At 46.9% G+C, this 16976-nt stretch overlaps 1 protein-coding gene across 17 annotated transcripts in view; it reads left to right on the top strand.

Moving 5' to 3' along the window:
* IGSF1 (immunoglobulin superfamily member 1) overlaps positions 1-13186 on the top strand; it is a 453756-nt gene extending 440570 nt beyond the window's left edge. For 14 of the 17 annotated variants that reach the window (XM_082377825.1, XM_082377828.1, XM_082377813.1 and 11 more), the window contains 18 exons: positions 119-145; positions 562-846; positions 1203-1490; positions 3401-3685; positions 3926-4219; positions 4690-4968; positions 5305-5425; positions 7320-7390; positions 7487-7519; positions 7902-8192; positions 8491-8769; positions 9385-9672; positions 10439-10726; positions 10918-11205; positions 11403-11690; positions 11810-12088; positions 12484-12607; positions 12763-13186. In XM_082377825.1, the coding sequence (XP_082233951.1) occupies positions 119-145; positions 562-846; positions 1203-1490; positions 3401-3685; positions 3926-4219; positions 4690-4968; positions 5305-5425; positions 7320-7390; positions 7487-7519; positions 7902-8192; positions 8491-8769; positions 9385-9672; positions 10439-10726; positions 10918-11205; positions 11403-11690; positions 11810-12088; positions 12484-12607; positions 12763-12898 (3944 nt within the window). In that variant the 3' untranslated portion in view covers positions 12899-13186. Of the gene's footprint in view, positions 1-118; positions 146-561; positions 847-1202; positions 1491-3400; positions 3686-3925; positions 4220-4689; positions 4969-5098; positions 5426-7319; positions 7391-7486; positions 7520-7901; positions 8193-8490; positions 8770-9384; positions 9673-10438; positions 10727-10917; positions 11206-11402; positions 11691-11809; positions 12089-12483; positions 12608-12762 lie in introns of those variants that run through there. The other 3 variants (XM_082377818.1, XM_082377819.1, XM_082377820.1) reach the window with 3 other exon arrangements.
* Positions 13187-16976: the final 3790 nt, after the last annotated feature.

Raw genomic sequence — 16976 nt, 5'->3', positions numbered from 1 at the left:
TGGCAGGGCAAGTGAACCTGTCATAGTTACCCCTATGGGGAGGGAATGGAGAATATTGAGGTTCGAGGGTGGGTGGGAACAATGAGGGGCTCTCCTTTACCATAATCTCTCTTTTCAGGGTTGAGTCTGGGTATGATACCAATAGGTAAGTGAGTCCTGCTACCTCAAGTACCTTCCTTCCTGAAGGCCACAAGACATTGACCTGCTTCCATGGCCCTGGACATAACTGCCTTGAGAACCCAAAGGCAATTTCCAGATTGAGCTGGCTGGGAATCAGGACCTCTTACTTCATGACTTGGTTTCCCACAAAATAGTAAAGAACTTTGTCTCAGAGGGAAAGGAAGCAAGACTTGCACTTCATTCCCCAACTCACTTAAATTCCTTAAACAAATATCTTGGGGTCCCTATCCCACCCCCCATAAAAGCATGCACTCCTGTCCCCAAGGGAAAGACAAAAGGAGGAATCTGGGTTGGGGCTAATTTTAAGGGACATTGGAGGGGCATGTTATGGGAGGGAGAGGGTTGGACTGCTGACATCTTTGTTATCTTTGGGAATGACAGCAATGATACAGTCTCAACCAGAGCTGTGGATAGAGACCAACTACCCCCAGGCCCCTTGGGAGAACATCACACTTTGGTGCAAAAGCCCCTCTCGGATTTCAAGCAAGTTCCTGTTGCTGAAAGATAAGACACAGATGACCTGGATCCGCCCTTCCCACAAGACCTTCCAAGTTTCATTCCCCATTGGTGCCCTTACTCAGTCCAATACAGGTCTTTACAGGTGCTGCTACTGGAAGGAGACAGGCTGGTCAGAGCCCAGTAAAGTTTTAGAGTTGGAGGCACCAGGTAAGAAGACAGAGATAGATAATCAAGAATAAACTCCAGCTCCTGGGACTCAAACTTGCCTTCCCAGAGCAGGGTTTAATTCATTCGTTTGCCTCAAATGCATGCACGTATAATGCATGCATTCCACAGTTAGTTAGTAAATAAGTGCCTAGTCTCTATAGATGCAGAGTGAGGACACAGACTCTGGAACAGATCTCGAGGGCGAGCTCTCAACACAGGGGATACCCTAGATGGAGAAAGAAGGGGTGACAAATACGGGTCATACAGGGAAGACTCATTTAAGTAGAGCGCTCTGCTGCTTCCTGAGCAGCGCTACCCTTGCTCTACCTGAATACCAGTTCGTTCTCTCCTTCCAGGCCAGCTGCCCAAGCCCACCTTCTGGATCCAGGCTGAGACCTCCCCTCTTCCTGGATGTAATGTTAACATACTCTGCCATGGCTGGCTGCAGGATCTGGTATTCATGCTGTTCAAAGAAGGATATACAGAACCCGTGGATTACCAAGTCCCAACGGGGACAGTGGCCATATTCTCCATTGCCAACATGACACCTGAGAGTGAAGGGGTTTACATCTGCCGCACTCATATCCAGATGCTCCCTACCCTGTGGTCAGAGCCCAGCAACCCCCTGAAGCTGACTGTGGCAGGTGGGTGTGGCTATGGCTGCTGGGGCCTGATGATCGTTGTCCCCGGGATCATGGTTGGATGAGCCAGGGTCTCTGACATTACTTTCCTTGCCCAGTTCTCTGCAAGGCCCGTGAGCTAGAGTCATTTGACATTTTACTGAGATGCAAATTAGAATCACACATGCTATGAGGCAAATGTTTGGGAGCCAGTCACTTGGCTAGTGAGTGAGTCCAGCCAAATGTCCAGCAGCTTCAGCTCATCACAGCTTCGTTGTTCTCTATTTGTCGAAAATCATGCATGCATTCATTCATTAGGCTAATATTTATTGAGCACTTAATATGTGCCAGGCACTGCCACTGCAGTCTTGTAAACTGATGTTTTTCATTTAAAGTATTTTTATTCTGTTTCTGATTTTTATTTTTAAGTGTGGAAAATAGAATGAGTTGCTAGTGCTGGTGATAAAAATAAACCAAAAAATGACAAAGAAAGTGATAGTTCATATTTTATAAATGACTTTATAAATTAATTTAGTCTTGTATATACAGATCCAGTAAGGCAGTACCAAGCTTTAAACACAGTAGAAGCCTCCCCACAATGCCCAAACACTAGACACACACCCGACCCCCAACTCCCCCACCCCATGGCCCGGATGCTTCTAGACAGAATTGGCCACACTTGCTTTAGTTCCCTCATCAAGTTAAATAGGCTTGGGGAAAGCTGTGGTGCCACAGAAAGTACCTGGACTTAGAAGCAGTAATCCTAGTTTCTAGTTCCACCTCTGACACTGCCTCCCTGTGTGATATTGAGCAAGTTACTTCACCTCTCTGCTTCGGTTTCCCCCACTCTAAAATGGAATAACAGTATCTATCCAATCTACTGTATGATGCCTCTCTGTGACTCAGTTTTCTCATTTGCAAAATTGGTATAATAATAATGCCTACCTCACAGGGTTGTTGTGAGGATTTGCCTAAGTATAATATATGTACGGTGCCTGGCATATAAGTTCTCAATAAATGGTAGATATTAATTTTATTAGTATAGCTTTTTATTGAGGATCAAAGAACAAAAGCCTGTCTGTTTGAACTGCGTGTTATGGATGTTTGTTGTACGAATGTCCTTCCAGTGTAGATGCCACTAACACACACTTCTGCAGTTACCTGTTTGCTGGTGTCCCCCACTAGGCCATGAGCTTTTGGCTAGCAGGGACTGTGTCTATCTTCTTTACTTGTATATTCCTAGACCTACACGATGCCTGACACATCCTAAATGCTTAATGAGCATATGATAGAGCTGATCCTTCCAATAATGGGTGGGTGGGCCTACCTGGGATTGAGATGGGTAAGAAGGAGTGGTTTGGGAGTGAGGTTTGCCCTCTATTCTGTAGTTTAATCTCTTTGGAGGAACAATACATGGAAATGAGGATGTGACCCCATTAACAGAGGTTTCTTTGGGTTGCAGACTTACTGGCCAATCCCTCCTTATTGGCTTCTTTCAGTCCCCTGTGGGAAGTGTCCTCTGTGAACTTAATGTGTTCAAAAGCCATCCTTAATACTGCAGTAGCATTCATGCTTTATGAAGATGGAATAAAAGTCATTTTCAGAAGTTTGGTTTCTTGGGTGGTTTGAAGAACTACATCTGGCATCTCAGGGACCTAAAGATACAGGGAATTACAAATGTAGATATTCCACTGAGACACACCCTACACATAGTTAGAGCTCAGTGGAGCTGATAGAGTCTGGTGAGAGGGAAGGGGCATAAGTGAACTTACCCTTGATTACCTCCTAGAAGAGGCAGAGATTCAAGGAAGGAAGAGGGAGCAGAGGGGAAACTTCAGCTATCACTTTCTATCTAAGGAAACTAGGAAAATTAAACCAGAATATAATAAGGAAGAATCATCCTACATCTAACTCAGGGTCTCTTCCCTTTCTAGGACTCTATCCCAAACCAACTCTGACAGCCTATCCTGGGCCCATCATGGCACCGGGAGAAAGCCTGAATCTCAGGTGCCAAGGGCCAATCTATGGAATGACCTTTGCTTTAATAAGGCTTGAAGACTTGGAGAAGTCCTTTTACCGCAAGAGGCCATTAAAAAATGAGGCATATTTCTTCTTCCGGGCTTTGAAAATCCACGATGCTGGACATTACCTCTGTTTTTACTATGATGGGTCATACAGGGGTTCACTCCTTAACGATATCCTGAAAATCTGGGTAACCGGTAAGAGAGGGGGATTCAATGGGACCTATTGTAGGGGCTAAGGGTGTACAACTTGCTCAGGGCCTGCCGGAGAACCTAATCATGCAGCCAGGGCTAATAGTGGGGGAAGGAGCAGAATTTGTATAAGTGGGCTTAGGATGGGATTTGCCAAGGGTGTACTGGAGGAAGAGAAAAAGAACCCTAAGTAGTGGGAGGGGTAAGTCAGACAGTTAGCCTTTTATATTTTGGGTCTTGTCCTAGACACTTTCCCCAAGACCTGGCTACTTGCTCAGCCCAGTCCTGTGGTCCAAATGGGTCAGAATGTGAGCCTGTGGTGTCAAGGGCCAGTGGATGGAGTGGAGCTTGCATTCTATAAGAAAGGAGAAGACAAAACACTTCAGCTCTTGGATACCACCAGCATCAGTGATGATGAGTTATTCTTCCTCAACAATGTGACCTATAGTGATGCTGGCATCTATAGCTGCCACTATCTCCTCTCCTGGAATACCTCCATCAGGATGTCATCACACAACACCGTGGAGCTTGTGGTTGTAGGCAAGTGCTAACAACTATTGTTTGTTTTTATCATCATTACCATGTTATAAGAAGGAGCTAGTGGCCCTGTACCCTCTTGGATTTATGAGCCAAAGAAAAACACACTAGGAGGGTGGTGTAGAATTTTCTCCAAAAACTTTAGGTACCTTCTCTCCCAGGGTTGATACTCAAGCCCTGTCTCTCAGCAGGGACAAGCCCCACTGTGACCCCCTAGAAAAGTTATTTTCCTTAAGACCAGGAGAAACTTACAGGTATGGGTCTTTCTGATTGAAGGTAGGAACCTAGGAGTCTTTAGAGAATCAAGGAATGGGCCAAGGAGTTCTGATGCACAATCAAATTTTGAAGCCAGTGATCTAGTGGAAGTGAAAAAAAAGAGAAGACCAAATAAGAACCTGAGAAACATTTGTTGAGGGAGGAGGCACTGAGTTCAAAGTCACTTGTTCTAACTCTGGTCTCTGGATTGGTTGCAGATAAGCCCCCCAAACCTTCCCTGTCAGCCTGGCCCAGCACCGTGTTCAAGCTAGGAAAGGTCATCACCCTTCAGTGCCGAGTACCTCAACCAGTACTTGAATTTTGTCTGGAATGGGAAGAAAGAGCAACATCCCCAAAATTCTCAGTGGATGGAGACTTCATCATCAGTAATGTTGAAGGGAAAGGTACGGGGACCAACAGTTGCAGCTATCGCATAGAGGCACATCTTAACATCTGGTCACATCGCAGTGAGCCTCTGAAACTGATGGGACCAGCAGGTGAGAGGAACACTCTTCATAGGGATGCCCCCTCCGCAGCTTTGGCCATGATACCCCTGGGATCCCAGAGCAACGCCCAGAAGGATGTGGAAAGGGTAGTTGGGGGCTTGTAAGTCAGGGCCCTTGGGTTTGGGCATCCTTCCTCTGGAGTGGTCTCACAGTCACTCAAAGGCAGTGAGCAGGATACTTTCAAGGGTCCTATTCTTCATGAAAATCAGGCCACTTTTGTCTCAACTTCCCTTCACCTGCAGTAACCAGATCCCCCTCCCCCCATGAATGTATTCAACTGTCCCTGTCCCCATCAAGGTCCCTGCTTTTGGTCTTCTCTGGCCACAGGCTTTCTCACCTGGAATTACGTTCTGAATGAGGCTATCAGGTTGTCCCTAATCATGCAGCTTGTTGCCTTGCTGTTGGTAGTGCTGTGGATAAGGTGGAAGTGTCGGAGACTCAGAATCAGGTAACTGTCTTGTCCCAACCCCCTGTTCCTCAATCTAGCTGAGTTCAGGCTCCCCAGAATTCAGGAATGGGTCATACGCCAGTTGAGGCAAGCCACAGAGGGGCACCCTTTGTATCCTCTACCTTCTGGGCTTAAGATATAAGACTTTCTCATTCCAGCAGTTTCTCTTTCACCTCACAGAGGGGTCAGCACCCAAGCCAGAGGGTGGAGAAATGCATATTTCTCAGAGGCTGGAGAAGTAATCAGAACCTCATTCACTGATTCCCCCAGAAGGGTGCCCAAATCTCCCTCCCAAGCCACCCTGCCTCTCAGAGATGATTGATGTCTTCCACATTAACTTCAACTGAACTTTTTTTGTAAGAAGCCATGCTGTCCTGTCTCCCAGGATGTTATCCAACTCCCATCCCAACTTTTCACCCTTACCCTTAGCTCTCAAGGGCTAGCAAGCCTTGTAGTCCATCCTAGCTGCTATGGAAGCCAGTCTCCTTGCCACTCTGGCCCCCAACCACTGTGCGGAGCATCCTGAGAATGTAGCCTTAGCCTGGGTGGGCATCTGATGAGGGAATGGATTGGGCCAGGGAATCAGACTGCTTCCTCTGACCCATAAAGTGTCAAGCCAAACAGGTTCTCCTGCCATTTACTTTTATCCTTTTGTGTCCCCTGGGTCATCTCCTTCTCTCCCTGATCCTTATGGCCTTGCGCTCAGGCTATTCTGCCTGAAAATGAGAAGAGAAATGACAGCTCCTAGCTTGGTGGGGCCTCTCTTCCCAAATGCCTTGCTTACTTTCCCCCACCTTGTGATCCTGGCTGTACCCCTCCCACACCATGATCACAGGGCTTCGTGCGCCTGGGAGTATTCAATATACAATGGGTGATGACTACGACTGTGTGTGTCCGTGTTTCCCGCTGGGATCTGAGGGACAGAGTGCTTGGGTAATGAGAAGGGAGCCACGTACACTTTCTGCATAACCACTACCCTTTGAGCTTTCAAAAAGTTCCAATGGGGGTCAAGTCCTAGTTCTCCACAGAACCTATCCTGAGTTCCACATACACTGGGGTAACCTTCAAGCCAGGGGTTAGAAAAAATGTAGCTTCAAGTGCCCCACCTCAGCCCAGGACCACTGCATCAAAGAATGAATTCAGAAACCAGATTTCAGAGAATGCAGCTTGAAAAGCATGTTTTCCTGACCAGGAAGGAGGGTCAGTGCTCTCCAAGTAAAAATTGTCAAATGAATTTTGGCTTAGTATAATCTAATTCTACAGGACCCATAACCTAAACATGCTGCACATTTCTAGTCATAATCTGGGTGGGGGTAGAGAGATCCCACTCTCTGACAAGCTTAGCTCAGCACTGACAATCCTCTGGTAATTCACTGTTGCTGCCTAGGCAACCCTTCCATAACAAAGGCAGGTGAGGCAGGTCGGTCGGAGGACCAATACTGCCATAATAAAAACTGCTTCCAAACTTAAACTTGATGACTGAGAAACACCCAAGATTTCTCCCTCCACCCCCACACCCACCACCCAGAGCTGCCGATCACACTGAGCTCCAGGGGTTCTGAGAGCTGGAGTTACCAAGGCATTTTCACATCTGACATCTCAATTCCAGCAACAGCCTAATCAGGGGCCTTGGGGACCTGACATTTGATATCGTCTGGGGATGGGGGAGGGGGCGGGGGGGGCACGTGGGTCATGAAAGAGCAAGAGGTTTGTAGGTGGTGAGGCCCTCAAAAAGAAAAGTCATCCATGTCAGAAAAGATTATATCCCATTATCCTGGCCATATCCAATCCCTATTGGGTGGTGAGTAAGCCAATGACATAAATTGCCGCCCCCTTCTCTCCGCCCTCCCCTTAATCCCAGCAACTCCTCTCATCTCTTTTCTGGTCTTGCTAGAGAAGCCTGGTTGCTGGGAACAGCTCAAGGGGTCACCATGCTCTTCATACTCACAGCTCTTCTCTGCTGTGGTGAGTACGAGGGGGTGGGGAAGGGGCCTGGGCCGAAGGCCGGGGTGAAGTCCCGTGGGGGAGGGGACAAAGCCCTGGCAGCAATTTCTTTTGCAGGACTGTGCAATGGGGTATTGACAGAAGAGACTGGTGAGTTTTTCCTGCTCCAGACTAGGACATTCCTCCCTGGAGATCCGAAATAACTACAGAGTGTCAGTGTCAGTGGCCAGAGAGTGACTGGTTGCGAGGGAAGGGCAGCCAGGAAGGGGCACTTGCTAAAGCTGCTGGCAAAACTCAGCCTCCAACTCTGCTTTTCTGCCTGCAAAATTTCCCCCAAGCTTCTGCATTTTTCTGAGCCTCAGCTGAGACATCAAGCTTCCCCTTTCCCCAGCACCTGCGGAGAGAAGGAAAGAGTTTGGATTGAGGTTGAAAGGGGAGGTGGGCAATGTGATCTGGGGAGGGTGTTCAAGGGCAAGGAAAAGGGGAGGGTGAGGGTGAGGGAGGATGGCTTCACTAACTCTGCTGTTTCTAGAAATAATCATGCCAACCCCAAAGCCTGAGCTGTGGGCAGAGACCAACTTCCCTCTGGCCCCGTGGAAGAACTTAACCCTCTGGTGCAGAAGCCCTTCTGGCTCAACTAAGGAATTTGTATTGCTGAAGGACGGGACCGGGTGGATTGCAACTCGCCCAGCCTCAGAGCAGGTCCGGGCTGCCTTCCCCCTTGGAGCCCTGACCCAGAGCCACACCGGGAGTTACCACTGCCATTCGTGGGAGGAGATGGCTGTGTCAGAGCCCAGTGAGGCACTTGAGCTGGTGGGGACAGGTAAGAAAAGGCAGAGGGTCCTCACGGAGTGATCCCCAGTGCCCCTGGGACTCCAGCACTGTTCCTAGGGATGGTGAATGCTCAGAGACCCAGAGCCCAGGGGGCTTCTGCTGCCTGTAGGAGAGGAGGGGCCCTGAAATGGGGGGAGGGGTGGGGAACAGAGTTATGAGAAGACTGACAGGAAGAGGCAAAGGCCAGTCCAGGATGGATTTCTGTTTTGCTGACCAAGTGACTCCGAGTGTCCCATCTGGGCACCTCCAAACTTCGGACTCCTTGTCCTCCCTGTTTTGTTTTCCAGACGTCCTCCCCAAACCTGTCATTTCTGCTTCCCCCCCAGTTCGGGGCCAGGAACTTCAAATCCGGTGCAAAGGATGGCTGGCAGACATGGGGTTTGCTCTGTATAAGGAGGGAGTGCAGGAACCTGTCCAGCAACTTGGTGCCCTTGGGAGAGAAGCCTTCTTTACAATCCAAAGAATGGAGGATAAAGATGAAGGCAATTATAGCTGCCGCACTCACACTGAAAAGCACCCCTTCAAGTGGTCTGAGCCCAGTGAGCCCCTGGAGCTTGTCATAAAAGGTAGAGCTGAGAGGGGTGTGTGAGGGAGGAGTGGGGAAGCAAAGCTCTGGGTCAGACACTCCTGTCCTCACAGCAAACTTTGCTGCTGGTCCTAGGAGCCTGTGTCCAATCTTAGAGTCAGGCAGGCGTGGCGCTGGGAGTGCCAGGGCCTCTGGCTGCACGATATTAATAGCCATAATCGTTATTAATAGCTGGGGTTTGTAGAGGGTGATTTAATTTTTCTAATTATTTTCATATCAATTATCTCATTTAGCTATAGAGCAAAGATTCAAAGGAGGTGGATCAGGTACCATTTCCCCTTCTTGTCCAAATGGGCAAACTGAGGCTCAGGGAATCAGCAGAGCCCCGGTGACAATTCACTCTTTTAGCTATAGCTTCCATTGCTTGTTCTGCTGACAGCGAGGATTCGGCTGGAGGAGGTGAGGGGTGGGGTGAGGGGTCCCTGTGAAAAGTTCATCTGCAAAGTGGTTTTGCCTTGACTTTTAAATGCACCTTCTTCTGAATGAAATACTATAGGAAACAAAGCAGCTTTCTGGAACCAATATTTGCTATATTAGCTATCTTTCTTTTCTCTTAATTTGGTTTTGTATTGTGTTTGGTTTTTTTGCCTTCTAGAAATGTACCCCAAGCCCTTATTCAAGACATGGGCCAGTCCTGTGGTCACTCCTGGTGCCCGAGTGACTTTCAATTGCTCCACCCCCCACCAGCAAATGAGCTTTATTCTTTACAAAGATGGAAGTGAAATAGCGTCCAGTGACAGGTCTTGGGCGAGTCCGGGAGCCAGTGCAGCCCACTTTCTGATCATTTCAGTGGGCATTGGTGATGGAGGGAATTACAGCTGCCGCTATTATGACTTTGCTATCTGGTCTGAGCCCAGTGACCCTGTGGAGCTCGTGGTGACAGGTCAGGAGTGGGGAAATGCAGGTGGAGGCGGTACTGACTCTGGGACAGTGGGCGGGAGGGCTGTCAGTGGGCGAGGAAGAAGTGCTCCTTCTAAAAGTCACCAAGAATGTGCTTAGGACAGTGCCTGGCACATGGTAAACAGTCCATGTAAGGCAGCTGCTTATATGATGACTAATACAGGAAGATGAGAAAGAGGAGAAGAGGGAGGAAAATAATTCACTTCTGGGGAAAGAAATGAGGCAGATGGGGGTGTTTCACATGTTGCCCTATTTCTGAAATCTTTCTGTGGCTTGGCCTTGAGCTTTAGGCCCAATGTCCACTTTTTCTTTAGCTGGGCTGTCAGAGATTGGTGGGCTGGACGGCCCTCAGAGAAAGGGCGAAGACCTTGAGATGTCAACTGCATATTATGCAGCCATTACAAATGATAGTTTTCAAAGGCTGTTTAACGTCATAGGAAAATATTTACAATATAAAGTGAAAAATATTAAACTACACAACTGTGCATATAGTAGGCCCAATTATGCAAATAGTTATAGCTACAATGACATGGCCATGTACAAAAAAATAAATGGGAAATAAATACATAAAAATGTATAAAGAACGGTTATCTTTGAGCGGTAGAACTGTATTTTCTTCATAGGTTTTTTTTCTGTATTTTCTAATTTTCTACAATAAGCATATATTGTTTCTTCTACTAACACTAAAAAAACAATGTTCAGAATGTCGGGGGTAGGATTCTCTCATGTTGTGATCTCTTTAATTTCAGAATTCTACCCCAAACCCACTCTCCTGGCACAGCCGGGTCCTGTGGTGCTTCCTGGGAAGAATGTGACCCTGCGCTGCCAAGGGGCTTTCCAGGGCATGAGGTTTGCCCTCTTGCAGGAGGGAACCCAGGTTCCCTTACAGTTTCAGAGTGCCTCAGGGAACGTGGCTGACTTCCTCCTCCACACTGTTGGAGCAGACGACTCTGGCAACTACAGCTGTGTCTACTATGAGACCACTATGTCAAACAGGGGATCATATCTCAGCAAGCCTCTTATGATCTGGGTGACTGGTAAGGACAGACAAGACATGGGACTGGGGCAGAGACAACTGGAATAGGGGTTAGAGAGGGTGATCCCTCTTGGAAGGCTAGGCTAGGCCATGGAGGGGAACGGTTGTGTCTGGAAGGAGAAAAATAAAGGGTTAATTCAGCGAGTGATAAGTTTGCATACTAACGGCTTTCCATCTTTGGTCTCTTCCTAGACACATTCCCCAAGCCATGGTTGTTTGCTGAGCCCAGTTCTGTGGTTCCCATGGGGCAGAATGTTACTCTCTGGTGCCAAGGGCCAGTCCATGGAGTAGGGTACATTCTGCACAAAGAAACAGAAGCCACTTCAGTGCAGCTCTGGGGATCCATCAGTAATGATGGGGCATTCCCCATCACCAATATATCTGGTGCTAACATAGGTCGTTACAGCTGCTGCTACCATCCTGACTGGACCAGCCCTATCAAGATACAGCCTAGCAACACCCTGGAACTCATAGTCACAGGTAAGGGGAAGACGCTCTGGAGAGGGCAGGGGAGTACAGAAGAGAGTGAGTAAGCTGTCAGATGGTTCATGGGAAACGGTAAACGGTTTTCCAAGAGCTCAAGGAGAGGCAAGCAGTAGCCTCTCCTCTTTACTGAGACTCCAGTGATGCCCTGGAAAGTGGCCACCTCTCTATGACCAAGAGTTAATTTCTTCTAGGTTTGCTCCCCAAACCCAGCCTATTAGCCCAGCCTGGTCCCATGGTGGCCCCTGGAGAAAACATGACTCTTCAATGTCAAGGGGAACTGCCAGACTCAACATTTGTCCTGTTGAAGAAGGGTACTCAAGAGCCCTTAAGGCAACAGAGGCCAAGAGGGTACAGGGCTGACTTCTGGGTGCCAGCAGTGAGCAGTGAAGATTCTGGGATGTATAGCTGTGTTTATTATTTGGATTCTGCTCCCTTTGCAGCTTCTAATCACAGTGACTCCCTGGAGATCTGGGTGACTGGTAAGGTCTTGGAGATTTCAGTAAGAGTCTAGATTTTGTAGTTTCTTAGTAGTTAGCCCTAAGGGGGTAAAGGGCTGGGTTCAAGGCCATTTCTAACTCTGTGTCCTGGTTGGTTGCAGATAAGCCCCCTAAACCCTCCCTGTCAGCCTGGCCCAGCACTGTGTTCAAGCTAGGAAAGGATATCACCCTTCAGTGCAGAGGACCCCTGCCAGGTGTGGAGTTTGTCCTGGAACATGATGGAGAAGAAGCACCTCAGCAGTTTTCAGAGGATGGAGACTTTGTCATCAACAACGTAGAAGGAAAGGGCATTGGAAACTATAGCTGCAGCTACCGTCTGCAGGCCTACCCTGATATCTGGTCAGAGCCTAGTGATCCCCTGGAGCTGGTGGGGGCAGCAGGTAAGATGATAATCCCTCCATGGCTCTGGCATGACATACCTGGGATCCCAGAGATAGTCTCCATGGAGACAGGCCAAACATGGAGGGGGAGGGGTTTGGAGTCAGAGACCTCAAGTGTGGTCATTTTTCTTTCTCCTAGGGATGGTAAGGAGGTGGAACCTCAGATTCACTCAAAGATAGTGAGAAGGATACTTTCAAGGCCTCTTCCACCCCCCAAAAGGAGGGCCGCTTCTGCCTCAGCATAAGCACTGCCTCTGACCACCCCATCTGCCGTCTCAACACATGGTTCCCGAGTGAACCCCGGAGGAGGCCAGATGAGGGGGCCACAAGAGATCCAGGGGAACATACATGCACTGATCTCTATGGCCTTGGTTTCTGCTCTTTTATCACCACAGGGCCTGCCGCTCAGGAGTGCACTGTGGGGAACATTGTCCGAAGTACCCTGATCGTGGTGGTGGTTGTAGCTTTGGGGGTGGTGCTAGCCATAGAGTGGAAGAAGTGGCCTCGACTCCGAACCAGGTAATTGCCTTACGTCCGCCTCCTTCCGTGAACGCAGGGGCTTCTGTTAAAACAATGGTCCATATGCTCCTCTAGCATCTGAGTCCCACAGTGCAACCTGTTCTCAGGTTGATGGCTCTGGATCCTCCCTTAGTCATGTCTTTTTCTCGACACAGAGTCTCAGAGACAGATGGAAGAGACCAGACCATAGCCTTGGAAGAGTGTAACCAAGAAGGAGACCTGGGCACCAATACCAACTCTCCCTCATCAATCTCTCAGGGAACCTCAGTGGAACTGCCGGTCCCAATATAATAATCTCCTCCTTGGCAAGAGCTTTCCTCTCCTCTTTTTTATCCTCAGAGACCTGCAAATCTGACTGGTTTCCCTGGGAGTCCACCCCATCTACTGTTCCTTGGCCACTAATCACCTGAGATAGGTCAAGGGGATTTTAGGAGTTGAGAGCCCTACCAGGGTGAGATGTTTCCTGAAGAGAGATTCCCTGCCCTCGTAACTCCTCACTGTACTGATTTACTGGTGCATGAAATTCTATTAAAAATGTATTCTTCTGAATAAAGAGAGGATTCACTATTTAACTGCAAAGACTATGGCCGTGGTTTCCCATTGGTTTGTTGTCCGCTTAACACTTAGCAAAAATGGTGTATTGGAGCTGATCTCCACGGCAGAATAAGAGAGCACAGAGCTGCTAGTACAGAGAAAGGAGCTCAAGGATGGGGTCGGGGAGGAGGGAAGTCTCCCAGATGTCCATTTTGGTTTGGGACATGGTAACTGAACAGAATGTCCCATCATCCCTCCATTTCATTTTTGAATGAATGGAAGAATGAATGAATGGCAATATTCTCTCCAAGTTGAGCCTGAGGAGGGCAAACGCTGAAGCTACATACTTTCTACCGTGTTACTTCTAGGTCTGTAGTACACCTGCTTTCCAACGTTAGGATTAGTCCACTACAGAACTTTGAAATTGGCAAAGTGTGCTTTGTGGCCCTTACCTAACAACCACAGGTGTACATTGATTCACTCTGAAGTGTGAAAGGTTGATAAAAGCTGAATATTTTGCCCCTCCCTAAAGAAAGCCCTGTTTTCTCTGGTGGTGGGATCTCAAAGAGTGAGTTAAGCAGGTGAGGTGATTGGTTTAGAGCAGGGGACCTCCCAGTGTCCTGTCCCAGTGTTCCTTCCCAGGATTCCAAACGGAGGCTGGCTCGCATTCTGAGCCCCTGATCTCTTTCCTTGGATCAGCGTGCAACTTGCCGCATGGGTGAGAATCCAGTACACATTAGGAGGGTTGTATTGGGGAAGGGGGCTTACCTAATTCCTTAAACCTGTTCAAGACCTCAGAAGAATTGACCTATGGGTCCTAGAGGAGGTCACAACCCCTTCACATCTGACCCTGAAGTTCCTTACCTCCCAACACTGTTTAATTCTAAGCTATCACTGTTCAATAGAGCAATGTACAAGGGAGCTGCACACAGTGAGCTATTTATCCTTGGTTACGATAAAATTTAGAAAACAACTCCCATATTCTTATATCAGGAAGCTTATTTACCCAGCAACTTAATGAAAAAAAAAATGCATCACATTTCCCTTAATCCCTACAGAATGAAACACTCTTGAGTACTATAGACTAATTTGTATTAAGCTCTTTGGAATGTAGAAGTACAAAGTCTCACTCTGATTTCCATTTGATGAGATTCTATTAGTCGCATATACTAATTTCTTATAGTGTTTCTAAAAATTCATTTCAAAAATGCTTTTACATTTGAATTTAGGAAAACCTAATTGTTGCTTTCTGCCAAACACCACTAGCTGCCTTCAAACTCTCCATCCCCAACCCTCAATCAAGCTGTACATTTTGAACACTGGAGGGAGGCCTGTTTTTGGTCGTTGGTTTTAGGATAGAAGTCCTTTGATCAGGTCTGATTTTGTTTTCCAATCACTGGATATTCCAACGTGTATTGTCAAGCCTAGCGGTAGGGCTGTGCAAGTTAGCAAGTGATCACTTGACTGCTTTAGCTATTCAGGGAAAGAGAGATGGGAAGAAAAGGGCAGAGGGCCAAGGACTGAAATTTACAGAAACCTCTGCGTTAGAAAAGCAGGATGAAGATGAAGCAAAAATGATAGAAAAAGACTTGTGAAATCCAGACATTGAACCTGGGGTCTCCAGTATCAAAAAGAGTCAAACAGAGATACCCGTGCAATAAGAGAAAATTCTGATAAATCTTTCAATGAGAGACAAATAGTGAGAAATATTGTGACACTGGACTGTTAGCTGGTTTCCTAAAAGCATTCACATATACCATTCTTACACTTAGAGAACCAAGTTCTACATGATTTAGAAGAGAAAAAATTAGTTGTCAATTAACTGTGAAATACTTAAAGAGTGGCTTTGGGATGTAACTTTCCTACGCACTGTCAGAGCTATTTCAATGAATTAAATATCTATTTATAATGCAAACGTAGCTTGTTGCTGACAATGCTCCACATGGTATGTTTTTTTAACCTGGTTGCCATGGGAATCAGTCCCTTTACCCCTGGCTGGCCTCTAATCAGTGCAGCATCAAGTAATTTCTGGGAAATGGAATTTCAATTAGGGTGGAATGGACCTTTGAGAGGAGAATTTGTCTCTGGGACTCCAGAAACAAAGGCCAAAAATCCTCTCCTCCGTTCTAAAAAACAAATGTAAATTACCCTCTATCCATGGGCCACATCTTTGTCCTCAGCATCTTAGAGCTACAAAGATTGTCAAGGTGGTGTGGTCCAGTCCCCAACCCAGTACAGAATCTCCTTTATAGCAAAGCTGACAGGTAGTACACAACCTCTTTCTGTACACCTCCAGCGATGGGGAGCTCACCACTCCATGAGACAACCTGAGAATTTCAGATTGCTTGATTGATCTCATATCTGCCTCTGTATATTCCCTTCATACTCACTGGCTCTAGTTCTGACCCAAGTTGCAACCTAGATGAAATCTACTTCTTACACATAATAGTCTTACAACATTTGGAAGATATGAGTTGTCTTCCTTGAGTCCAGAATATCTCACTCAGTGTTGCTTCCAGGGTTTGGCCAACACTCGTTTGCAAATGTATCTCTATGTAGTTAACTCTCAATTATCCAGGTTTTGGAGAGGGGCAGAGTCCATGCCTACCCGACTCCTGCCAGATTCAACCAGAACAGCTTTTTTATATAGTTTATATACCCGTTAATTATATAGAATAATTATATAGACTATTAAACAATGATGAAAGATGTGATGAAAAATAAAACAGAGAAAGGAGATACAGAAGTGTGTGTTTTGTGGGGAGGTTGTTGCAATTTAAAAAGGGTGACTAAGAATACCTCACTGAGAATGTAACATTTGACTTACGATGAAAGGATATGAAGGAGTAAGCCATGCAGACATCTAGGCAAAGTGGGTTCTGGTCAGAGAGAACAGGAAGTACAAGAGCCCTGAGACAAGAGAATGCCTGGCTGGTTCGAGAAACTGTGACTAGCCTACAGTGGCTGGAGCAGTGTAAGCAAGGGGGAAAGTAAGAGATAAGGTCAAAGAGGTAATGGGAGCCAGGGCAAGCAAGACCTTTGCAGATCTTTGTAAGGACTTTGACTTACACTCTGGATGAACTAGGAAGCCACTGGAGTGACATGATTAGACTCACATTTAAATAGGACCATCCTGTCTTCTGTGTAGAGAATAGACTGAGGGGCCAGGGCGGAAGCAGAGATATCTACAAGGAGGCTACTACAATAATGAGGCAAGAGATGGTAGGTTAGGTCAGCACAGTAGCAGACAGGTGATGAGAAATGGTTGGATTATTGATATAATCTGAGGAAAGAGCCAACAGGATTTGCTGACAGACTGCATGGGGGGTGTGTTCTATAAACATTCTCATTAGAAGAAAAAACTGTTTCAAATATTGCCTTAGTGCTTCCTTCCCTGGGTTATTTTAATCTCATCCTCAAGAAAGGGTTTTCCATTGCCTCCCAATCCAGGTCACCACTTCTGGGCAGTTTGTCAGTGAGTTTGTCATTGTCTATCCAGAAATGTAAGCAAAATGAAGTCCTACATGTCTAAAGTGATCTGACCAGCACAGAGGACAGAGGACAGTGAAATGATCATTTTCTGGGATTTCAACTCACCATTTCTTTTAATGCCATCTAAAATTACGTTAGTCCTTGGGCAGCCAGATCACACTGTTGGCTCATAGGAAACTGTGGTCAACCAAAACCCACAGCTCTTTCTCACACAAGATCTTGCCAATTCAATCCTTTCTTGTCCTTCACTTGTACAAGTGATGTGTTATTTTGCAATTGAGTTTTAAACTCAGATTTAAGATTTGACATTTATCCCCGTTAGGTTTCATCATATAGGCCCCAG

This window comes from Balaenoptera borealis (genome assembly GCF_965194805.1).
Source record: "Balaenoptera borealis genome assembly, chromosome: X".
In the NCBI taxonomy this organism is placed as follows: Eukaryota; Metazoa; Chordata; class Mammalia; order Artiodactyla; family Balaenopteridae; genus Balaenoptera; species Balaenoptera borealis.
Note: the sequence above shows the minus strand (reverse complement) of the source record. Positions and strands in the feature narration are given on the sequence as shown.